The following is a 12,122-nucleotide window of genomic DNA, read 5'->3' on the forward strand; positions in this document are numbered from 1 at the left end:
TTACTACCCTGCAGAATGTGTGGGGTTTGCTTATGTTGTGCTAAATGCTCTCTCTGGAACAAACATCTGCTTTACTCTCAGCAGAAGAGTGACTCATGCAAAACGTCCACAACTTGACAAGACCCAAACCAGATTGGCTGCCTCTGTGCTAAAAGCCCAATATTTCCATGCTTCCCTTGGCTACACTGTTTCATTTAGAGGCGCACTTCCTTTTCACCAGATTTGCCAGAGTTGCTCAATTATCTATGATGGGCATAGCCTTACCTAACATCTACAAGTTTAACTCTGATCCCTTACAACATTTTATGATTTTCACATTTGGTTTTCTTTCTTTACAAGAAAATTCTTCTGATTCTAGGACTGCTTAAAGGAGCTGGACTGGGCACAGTTTGCAAACATTTAATTCTTCAGAAAGAGAAACTTTAATCACTAGGACTTCTATGCAAAATGGGATAAAACTGTAACACTGTATAAGACATATCAAGTTCAGCTTGTCTAATTATGTTGCAGTCATACTGCATGCAGTGTCTGATGCTGAAACGGTCACAATATTTAGGGAGCAGCAGTGCTTCTGAAACAGTGGTCTCGCCTCTTATATTGATTTAACCCCTTCTGGTTTTCATTTTTGACTGTCACTTGCTTCATATTTTTAACAATGCAAATAATACATTTCCTTTTAATCTGTAAATAATTAATGACAACCAATATAGAGCCACCAGCCTAGTAAAATCTAAACAGAAAATCAACAAACAACGCAGAGGGCTGCCAGTTACATGCCTCATCTCCTGCTAGCTCTAATTAGCCAGAGGGAGGTGTAGGAGCATGGCAGCATTAAAAAAAAAATTGCAAGTTCTTTAAAGCAATTCTATTTGGGACCCCTTGCAAGCACCTCTGGGGAATAATGCGTGTTTGCTCAGTTAGTTTAGAGGGGCATTTTAATGCCGATTTAGATTAGGAGTGTAGAACATCTTCCTCTTCAACAGTGGGCTTTTGAGACTGTCACCCAATTTAATTTTTAATTCGTTATCTTCCTTGAACATATGGCTTCTTGAATTTTGTTCCAAATTGATTTTAACAGTTTCAAATCTTTAGGTAGGTCATCCATTTCTAGTGCTATCTGCATTTAGAATAATTACTTATCTGGTCCCCCCCCCCCCCCCGTCCGTCCCCCCACTCTGAAGAGTGCTTGATTTTGGAGAGGAAAAGAACGAGGTGCATTGCTTTTCATGCATTTTCTTTATTGTTATTCTGGTCTAATTGATAAGGTGAACTAGACAAGTCAGAACTTTGTTTTTTGTTTTACCAAGTACTACAGCACAGAGTCCCACTAATTTTCTGTTTAGTATCCACTTGAAAATTAAGATGAAATCATGTGAACTCACCACAAAATATAATCACTGCTGATTTACTTTTTTAATAAGTACTCTTAAAAATAAAAAAAATCTTGTATTTTTAGATGACTTCACCTATGGTGCAAACAAATACCTCTAAAATACTGCTTTGCTATCAAAAGGGACTTTGCAAAAATGAGATGTTTGGGTTCCCTGTGTGTGTATATTATATGACTTCCAAAGTTGTTTTTTTTATCTGTTTATACCTTTTATCAGCATATTCGTCAAGCAAAAATTACTTGAGTGGAAATACAGGTAGAACAAAGAAAACACATTTTTTCAAGAAAACATCTTATTACAGGAAATTACTAAATGTCATACCTGTCTAATAAGCCCTCAATTATATCCAAGATTACACAACTTCAGGAAATATAATATACTACGAAGTAATTTAGCTGTAGGACAGATTACTTTTCTCTGAGAAATCTAACTTCCACCATAGAGTGCCCTTATTCAAGCCTGGTGAAGAGCTAAGCAATGGTCTACCTTTATTTACTAAGAATTCTGTTAACCGAGATGGTTGAGAAAATATATATGAATTACCTCTATGCTTTATTAAGCATTTACATGAGAATTTCAATATAAAAAACATCCCTAATTGCACTACTTGAGGTTTTTGGGATTGCCTGGACAAATCCGGGAACATCTGAACTCTGCAACCCAAGAATTCCTCTGATCTATTTAGGAAATACTTTCTAAATACCCAGTCTTTATCAGACTAACATAAAAGTCACGAGCAGAGTTGATGGTCTCGCCAGATTACTTTCAGAATCTTCTAATATCGCTGAAACATCAATACTTAGAGCTTGTACTGGTTGTAATTCCTGCATTGGAATATTTTCATTATAGTTTCCCCTGGTGGCTTTCTTCAATGATGGGAGGTAATATACCTTGGAAATAATAGGTAGTGTAGCCTCTGGTAGTTTAAGCACTTACATTAAATATCTCCACCATAGCTGAGTTGGTGTTGACATTGGAAGCTTAGAAAAATTGAAACAATGAATATTTTTACTCCTTGAGGTATTTTCCAAGTTCTCAATTTTAAATTGTAACATCTGGTTTTCCTTAACTAAGGTATATTGTAGATCATTTACTTTTCCCAGGTCCACTTTAACCGTTAACAATTCACTTTTAATTTGAGCATTTTCTTCAATTTTATCAACTCTAATTTTTGTTTCTTTCACTGAGTTCAACAAAACTTCCATTTGTGTCACCATATTCTTATTTAGATCATTAACTGCTTCCCAGATAAGCTCCAATGTGAAAGTTTGTGGTCTTACCAGAGTTTTGAGTTGCAAAGAAGAAAAGTCAGCAGAGCTCTCTCCAGGCCCCGATCCTGCCACTCTGGTGGATATTTCACCAGGTCCCAGATTGGCTTGTTAAGCTGCAACAACTTTCTGCAGGGCTTCTTGCCTCGACGTGGATTCCGTCGGGCTGACGTCTTCCGACAACCCTAGGTCTCCTCGCTCCTGCAGGAGCCTAAAGACTGGGTTTACTGGCGGCGATCTCTCCCCAGGGGAGAGTGACATCATCAGCTCTGGAGCTAAGAAGGGCTCCTCTTCCCCCCTCCTGTCGCTCAGCAAGCTCTCTGCCCCAACCTCCGTCCTAGGATGGAGATGAGCGGCCATCGGACCCATGATTGGAACGACCTCCATCGCGTCCGAGGCCTGACACTCCTTGGTCCTTTTGCAGGAAGAATGAGGCATTTCCAGCGGAAAAGATTCAGCAGTAAGCAGGATGCTCACATCCGTCACACTTCCGGTGCCATCCATGACTTCCAAATTTTATCTGCTTAGGCAGCTTCACCTTTTGACCTCACAATCGGTACTTACTGAATGGACCATTAAGCTCTAGTTATGCACTCTCTGCTCATGAAACTTGTCCGGCAATGACCAGCCTGTCTGTCTGATGAGGTCCTGAGCAGGCAAAGCCAAGTTTAAGCCGAATAAACCATTTTTCCTGCATAATAGCTGCATTTAGAAAACTCAGGACACATGACCTAGACATCACTGAGCACTTAAAAATGTGTCATAATACTGAAGAGATAGCCAGCATCCCAATCTTGAGTTTGCCTAATGGAGCTTTTCTTTCTTTTCCGAAAGCTTGACAATGGGCCACCAGAGAGATCCTGACTCACAGGTTGAGAACTGCTACCATAGCAAGTACTAATCTTCTACCCTTACATGGTGACAACACTGCAATGTCGCCTTCCTGAGCCTAAAATACAGACTTTACCTTTTCTCTTTGGGTATAATACAGCATTGAAAAATGACAAAGGTTAGTACTGCAAGCATACAAAGAACAAACAGAACATTACTTTGCAATACGGAAAAAAAAAAAAAGACAAAAGTGTCATGCTGATTCCCACCTTATCTATTAGAGAGTCAGATTCTATTTTGAGTGTCGTCTCACAATCTGGGTGAATAAGCGGGACTCTACCTCTGGTTTTTTCCATGCCTTCCTGTTTGTTCTGGAAACTTTTAGCTTTTCATTTCTCATGCAGTGTTGCACATTCTATGATAGTTTGACTTAATAGAAATGCTATATGTTCCCAGCAAAAAAAAAAAAAAAGAATCTTACAGACATATCTGGCTTACTTTCATTAGTGATTTAAGGTGCAATGGGGTGTATACGTCTATGGGATATCAGGATGCTAAGGTGAGCTGCAATGCACAGGGTCAAACATCCTGGGGACAATCTTCACCAAGCCTCCTAGCAACAGAAGCATGCAAGTACTTCCTTACCCATGTAAGTCTTACAATTTTCCAAAGAGAAACTACGTGGGCAATTATGCAAGTACAGAAGTACCAGGGTACGTTTGCCCTTATTCTGCAGAAGAGGTTTGGCGAGGAAAACTAGGAAGGCCTGCATTTAGAATGGCTAAATCTGCCCAGTGAAAACTACCCTGCAAAATTTAGCTGCTCTGTGCTGTGCAATTTTCACAAATGGAATCTCAGATCCCTTTGGAAAATTGTCTTCCCTTGTATTTTTTTTCTTTACTTCCAAAGAAGTGCACTATAAACTTAGGGTCTGATTTTTAAAAGCATTTACATGCTTAAAACTGGGTTTTCACATGTAAATGCACTTTACTCGAGTAAATGGGCTTTGGAAAATTACTACAATATACGCAATTTAACTGTCTATAGGATATTCCATGAAGGCATACTTTACGTGCGTAAATGGCTTTTGAACATTTCTACAATAGTATGTTATATTTACATGTGCAACTCCTTTGAAAATTTCCCTTTTTTCTTTTAAGAAGTCTTTTCACAGTGTTTGAATCTGACCTGGACTGTTAAGCTGGAATATTAGTAAAGGCTAGAATCTATTACTTTGTAATTACAACAAGTAAATGGCAACTAATATCCTAGCAGGTGCATTACAATAATAAGGATTCATATGAACTAAACAAACAGTACAGAAAAAAAGATTTTGCCAGGTTGAACTGTTTTTGTGTATTTCATTAACTTACTTTCAGCAAACATTTTGTCTAGCCCAACAAACAAAAAGATAAAACCTGCACTGTTTTAATCCTTTAAGAAACTAATCTTTTGCTATACCCAAGTCCCTCTTATCTTGCCCATCCCAAATTTCTTTCACCTGCTGTAAACTTCCTTCATTTACACCACTCATCCTCCCGCCTCTTAGTTTTTCCCATGGACCTTATAAACTCCTTGCCCTAATCCCCAACATCTGGTTCACAATAAGAGGACCCATCTGCAAAACCACCCAGCAGGCATTTTGAGCAGCTCCACACCACAGCTTCATGAGAAATGCCAGCAGCGTACACAGGAAGTCACAAAAAGCAAAACCTTTCCAAGGACTTGCAACTATTCTCGTCTTGCTCTGCGAATGCTGGCTTTCAAAGAAAGGAAGAGGATGAAGCCCTACAAGTTTAATGAACCCATAAGATGAGTGAGTGCTCACACTTTTCCCATAAAACAAGTTTCTCCTGCAGGTTTTGAGCTGCGCTCAATTTGAAGGTGGCCTCAGAGAGCAGATGCCGTCCGGCATCACCGTAAGACAATAGTTCAAAGGCATTTGCGTTCAGGAAAACTACAGATTTCTTGTTTAACACATGTGCACATAACAGAATATGTTTTTCTTCCTGTTTACTAGGGTACTGCCAAGGTCAAAACAGTCTTACAAGGGATTCAGGATCACCAGTTGAAAGTGTTTAACTGACCACCTGTACATGACCCTGAGCAGAAAAAACATTTTTTGTAAATCTATTACATTTACAAGGAGAACTTCCTGAAATGTTTTAGGGATTGCTAAACAGTAAGAAATAAGGCAAAAATGTGAGGCACAAACATAAAAGGGTCCATTTTCAGTCGTTGCCCGGCCAGCAAAATTAGCCAGATAAACTTATTTTGTCGGATACTCAGCAGTGCACCTGTGCCACTGAATATACCCGGCCATTATAACATTAGCCAGATAAGTTTATCGGGCTAACTTCAGGACTGCCCTGGAACACCTCACACCCGCCTCTGACCTAGCCAGACACATTTTTAGCTGGATAACTTGTTATCCAGCTATCTTGGGGCCTGTCAGTGTGGCAGGATTTTCAAATCTTGCCATTTGTCCAGCTAAATCTGAACTTAGCTGAACAAACCAGCACTAAATATTGGCCTCAAAGTGTCTCTTTCTGATTCCTGATTTCTTGTCTCTTCTGTGTTTGCATGCATGCATGTGTATAAAAAAAAATATAATGTTCAGTGAACAGTCAAAGAAATTCTTGTAACTTAAAGATTTCCGTGTTATTAATTTATTTAGTCATTTAAACATTGATTTTTGTCTTCTTATACACTATTGCATTTTCTTGTATTTAACTGGAGGGCTACTATGAACATGAAGAGAAGGGGTGCGTGGGTGGGGGTGTTACAAACATTTATAAACAAATTCTTGGCCATTGTTATTTACCGTGGTGATTGTAATATGTTTATTACAGTGCACTGTTCAAATGGCCAATAAATAAATAAATAAATATATATTTATAACTCTCTATATATATTTATTTACACACACACACACACACGTATGCATTTACTTCTAGATGCAGCAGTTATAGCTGGTACTTATTTTACCCAGCTTTAAAACAAGAAACGGGCAGGTCATATTTAGCCCGTCTAGAAGGGGACAATAGACTGATACATTCTCTTTGGCACTGCTACGCCATAAAACTTTGGCTTTGCCCCGTAGTTAAGTTTACAAGAGATATGCACTTCCATAGCTACTGGAGCTACTGGGGAGTTATAACAAAGGAAGAAAATCATATAAAGTAAAGCTAAGTATGTGGCAGCTACGAATGATCATAATTTCAGAGTAATCAACAAACTTCATCTTCTGTATGTTAATCTCTAGCACCTGATTGGCAATCAGAATGTCACACACATCTGAAACTGCTAGCTCTTGCAGGTCTGCTAGAAGTAATACTGCTCAGTTTTGCGGAATTCTAGTATAAAGTTAATAAACCTCAATAAAATCCCTAATTTTAAAATTTTTGTGTTATGAAAATGTTGGCTTTGTCTTGATGCTTGCAAATATACAAGTAGTTCGTTCTCGTGTATGACAAGCAGCAGCAGGGAATTATCAATTAATTAATCAGTCATGTTTATCTCAATAATTCCATCAAATGGCATGATGAGATCAGAAAGTCATTAATCTCTTCAGCTCTGCTGGCTGTGCCGCGGGGCTATTTTTAGCTCTGTCATTTCCCCGCCTGCAGACGGTTTATCCATTTCCCCGTTTCCTTACAAGCACATAAGGCCATCTGCATGGCAGCCGTGTGCTGTTCTTAGACTCTGCTTCTTTGAGCCCTAGACTGCTGGAGTGAAGCTCTGGGGGTGACATATGAAATCATGTGTGCCACTCAACAGTGCTCAGAGAGGCTTTTTAAAAGCAATGTAGTAACATTTTATTTTTCTACTAGTCCAATTATTCTGGGCAAGAGTGAAAATAAATCAGTTTGCTTGGCTGGATGCGCCGCCTGTTGAAATGACATCATGACATTTTTGTTGAAGCTCAGTTTCTAAAACAGATCTTTGACAGTATTTGTTAAATTAGTTTGATATTTTGCATAGGTTTTAAGACTGCATTTCTGCCGTGGATTTGAGAAATCTACCATGCAATACTTACCCGCAGATCAATGACTCTATTGTCCAATCTTGTATCCTGGTTTACAGTGGCTCTTCCTTCCTAAACAGTTTGCAAACACACACAATAAAACAATGCATAGACTCAGACATCCTATAACTTCAAAATGCTGTTTTTTTGTTGAAAATAAGTAAACAATGGCGCAAAGACCAATCCCCTGCCTTACATTCAAAGTTCTGATCCTACCTCCACACCTACCGTGAAGCCATTGACAAAACAAAAAGACTTCCATGCCCTGCGAATCCACCAACATCAATTTAATGCCCGAGCCCGCTTTGAATTTGTATTCACTCTAACCAAAACCACCCTTCACCCCTTCCTCCTGACACTGATGACGCAGTCAGATGTGAGGAACTCGCCCTATACTTCCACAACAAAATAGAAAAAATTCATGGCTCACTTCCCCCTCTCCCCCTCACTCACAAACACCCCCACAACAAATTTCACCTCCTCCACGCCCTCGCCCACCACACCCCAAACACCAAACACCACCACAGTACTTAAGCCATTTGAGACCACCACACCCATAGAGACACAATCCATCCTCAAGAAAATCAACCCTGCAGTGCACCCCACAGATACCATCCCCAACATATCACTTCTCTCTATTCCCAATATCATCTCCCACCCCATATCCAACATCATCAACTGCTCCATATTGCATGGCACTGTTCCCAACCAATTTAAACAAGCCATAATAAAACCTATCTTTAAAAAACCCTCCCTTGACCCAACCAAGCCTGCCAACTATCGCCCCATCTCCAACCTTTCCTTTATCTCAAAAATCCTAGAAAAAAGAATCAATCGGCAACTCACCGACTATCTAAATGATAATCACATCTTCTTCCCTTCCCAATACGGCTTCCGCAGACACCACAGCACCGAAACCCTCCTTGTTTCCCTGTCCGACCATATTCTGAAATCTCTTGACAAAGGCCAAGTATACATCCTAGCCCTCCTTGACATCTCCACAGCATTTGACACGGTCATCCACTATATCCTAATAAAATGCCTCGAAGAGATCGGCATATCCGGCCCCTCCCTCCGTTGGCTTCAATCATATCTAACCAACAGGCAATTCAGAGTAAAAATTAGGCAATGTGAATCCAAACCCATTAGCCTGACGCAAGGTGTACCTCAAGATTCCTAACTATCTTCTATCCTCTTTAATATATACCTCCTCCCCCCCCTCTGCTACCTCCTATCCAAACTCGGTCTGCCGCACTTCACCTATGTGGATGACGTCCAGATCCTCATACCAATAACAGACACCTTGCCCAAGGCCATGAAAACCTGGGAATCTGCCCTCACCGCCATCAGCACCCTGCTATCAAACTACCTTGCGCTCAACACCGCAAAAACTGAACTCCTTCTCATCTCGCCCCTCCACAACAACATCAACACACCCCCCACCACCACTTTCTCCCAAAACTTCCGTAGCCTTGGAGTCACACTAGATAACCACTTCAACCTAAAAAAGTTCATAAAACGCCACCCTAAAAGATGGCTTCTTCAAGCTCCACACTCTAAAAAAAAACTGAAACCTCTCCTACATCTTAATGATTTTCACACAGTTCTCCAAGCCATCATCCTATTCAAAGTCGATTACTGCAATGCCATCCTCCTAGGCCTTCCAAAAAAATGCCATCCAACCCCTGCAAATGCTCCAGAATGCCACCGCCCGCATCCTCACCAATACCCATCAACACAATCATATCACCCCTATCCTCAAACACCTGCATTGGCTGCCTATCCCATCCCGCATAATATTCAAATCACTCTCCATCATCCACAAATCCCTCCACAACCTGGTAAAGCCTTGCTATTATCAAAGGAAAATTAATTCTTACCTGTTAATTTTCGTTCCTATAGTACAACGGATCAGTCCAGACTGTGGGTTGAGCCTCCTGTCCAGCAGATGGAGACAGACTAAAACTGAAAGGGTATCCTATATCAGGACAGAACCTACCCTGCAGCCCTTCAGTATAACCATTGTCAAAGCAGAAAAGAACAAAGAAAACCCCCCGAAGAAGATCAAGCAAGCAACCAGAAAACTTAACTGAGTAACAATTACAACCATTGAAGGAACTCTGTATAAGAACGGTCTTGCATAGTCTTTGTCATCAACACAGATGCTTCCAGTATCCTGAATACAGAGATATAGAACTGACATCCAGAAACCTGTAGAAAAAGCTTCGAGTGGACGACATGAAAGACAACAGGGAAGGGCGTCTGGACTGATCCGTGGTACTACAGAGGAACGAAAATTAACAGGTAAGAACTAATTTTCCTTTCCCTGTATGTGCCCGGATCAGTCCAGACCGTGGGATGTACCAAAGCTTCCCTAAACCAGGTGGGACTGAGACAGTCCCGATCGAAGCACCTGCCAACCAAAGGAACCAAAACCCGGTGCTTGCACATCCAGACGGTAGTGTCGAGCAAAAGTATGCAGGGACGTCCAAGTAGCGGCCCTGCAGATTTCTTGCGGAGAAACAGATTGACTCTCCACCCAGGAAGTAGCCTGAGAACGCAATGAATGAGCCTTTAGGCCCTCAGGAACCGCCCGGCCCTGGCAAAGATAGGCCGAGGAAATCGCTTCCTTCAACTACCGTGCAATAGTAGTCTTAGAAGCCTGCTTGCCCCTATTTGGACCACTCCAAAGGACAAAGAGACCTGAAATTCATTGGTAACCTGGAGATACCTTAGTAACACGTGTTTCACATCAAGCCGGTGAAGATCGCCACCAGCGGAACATGCAACATCCTCCAGAGAGAATGCGGGGAGCCCCACCGACTGATTGACATGAAAAGCAGAAAACGACCTTTGGCAAGAAGGAAGGAACAGTCTTGAGGGAGACTCCTGAATCGGAAAAATGCAGAAAAGGCTCCCGACAGAACAACGCTTAAATCTCTGAAACCCGCCGAGCAGAACAGATAGAAACGAGGAAGACCGCCTTAAGCGTGAGATCTTTTATCGTAGCCAGACGAATGGGCTCGAACGGAGCCGTACAGAGAGCCCGAAGGACGAGATTAAGACGCCAAGACGGAAAAGTGGAACGGACGGGCGGCCGCAAGTGTTTGAAGCCCTTCAAGAACCACACAACGTCCGGATGAGACGCCAAAGAATGACCTTCTACGCTACAGAGGAGAGAGCCGAGAGCGGACACCTGAACGCTCAACGAACTGAAGGAAAGACCCTGGAGAGACCCTTCTGAAGAAAGGAAAGCACCAATGAAACTGGAGCAGAGCATGCCATATGTAATGGCCCCTTCCAATCGTTCAGCCTGCTCCGCCTCTGCAGACGGGGGGTCCTGGGTGCCGAGCAATTGTTGAACCTACCTGAGGCTTGCCTGCTGTATGAGACTGCTGCAGATAGACGCCCGCACCTCCAAGGCCACAACCTCGAAGATATGCTTAAGGTGGAATTCGAGTTTGCGATCCTGCACATCCTTCAAAGCTGTCGCACCCACCACTGGGATAGTGGTGTGCTTCGTAACCGCCGTGACGGAAGAATCTACTGTGGGAATTCTCAGCATGTCCAGGAAGTCTTCCGGGAGGGGATAAAGCTTTCCATAGCCCTCCCGACACGGAGCCCCGCTTCAGGAGCCTCCCATTCCCGAAGCAACAGAAATTTGTGCATGGGGTGAAAAGGAAAAGCAGACGCCGGAACCGGGTCCATGTGCTTTGGCAGCCCCGCTGTCAGAGTATTCGCCATGGGCCCCTCAATCCCTAGCTCCTGAAGAACAAAGGGAATGAGGGGTTACAATTCCTCCCTCAGGAACATACAGAGAACTCGGGGATCATCCCCTTCTGGGGGGGGGGGGGGGGGGGGGGAGCATCCCCGCCAAGTCCAGGTTTGAGTCCGAATCGACCAGGGGAGAGGGAGGATCAGGTAAAGGAGGGATCCCCAGGACCACCCACACCTGGACTGACCCCTGTGCCTCCTGAGCGGGTGGAAGGGCTGGCCGAGTGAGTTTGGCCGGCAGGGGACCTGAGGGAGGGTCCTCCTCCTCCTGCAAGCTGGCCAGGTAGGATTTGTGCATAAGAAGCACAAATTCTGAAGAAAAACGGGCCCTAGCCTTGCCGGGGGGGGGGGGGGGGCGGGGCGGGGGAGGGGTGGACAGGGACCACGTCCTGGGATTGCATGGGGCTCAAATCGGGGGAGACTCCATAAAAATTGGTTCTCCCGCGCCGGGCAGCCCTGAATAGGGAGCTGCAGAAACTCCCAAAATGGCCGCCGTTCCCGCGGTCTGCCAACCCGGGAACGGCCTTGGCCATGCGGCTGTAAACACGACTCCGGGCTTGTTTCATCAGCGCTGCCAAGGAGAGGCCCTCCTTACCCAGCAAGCAAGAAGAGCAGGTCCCTCGCATGGAGGGTTCACCACAAGCGAGGCAGCACTGAGATCATGGCATGTCTCACTGAAGAGGAGCCGCGATCTGCCTAAAAAAAAACCAGCTGACTGCACAAACTTTGCTGCCGAGAGGAGTGGAGGCAGAGGAACGAACCCTGCATGCTCCTCTGTACTAAATACCTGGCTGCTGGCAAAAGCAAGAGAAAACAGACCAGCTTGTGGCT

General features: G+C 43.2%; 1 protein-coding gene across 4 annotated transcripts in view; it reads right to left on the reverse strand.

Moving 5' to 3' along the window:
- DARS (aspartyl-tRNA synthetase) overlaps positions 1–12,122 on the reverse strand; it is a 205,561-nt gene that overhangs the window by 53,518 nt on the left and 139,921 nt on the right. For all 4 annotated transcript variants that reach the window (XM_029605392.1, XM_029605393.1, XM_029605395.1 and 1 more), the window contains one exon: positions 7,530–7,589. In XM_029605392.1, the coding sequence (XP_029461252.1) occupies positions 7,530–7,589 (60 nt within the window). The remainder of the gene's footprint in view (positions 1–7,529; positions 7,590–12,122) is intronic.

This window comes from Rhinatrema bivittatum, chromosome 6, assembly GCF_901001135.1.
Source record: "Rhinatrema bivittatum chromosome 6, aRhiBiv1.1, whole genome shotgun sequence".
Classification (NCBI taxonomy): domain Eukaryota; kingdom Metazoa; phylum Chordata; class Amphibia; order Gymnophiona; family Rhinatrematidae; genus Rhinatrema; species Rhinatrema bivittatum.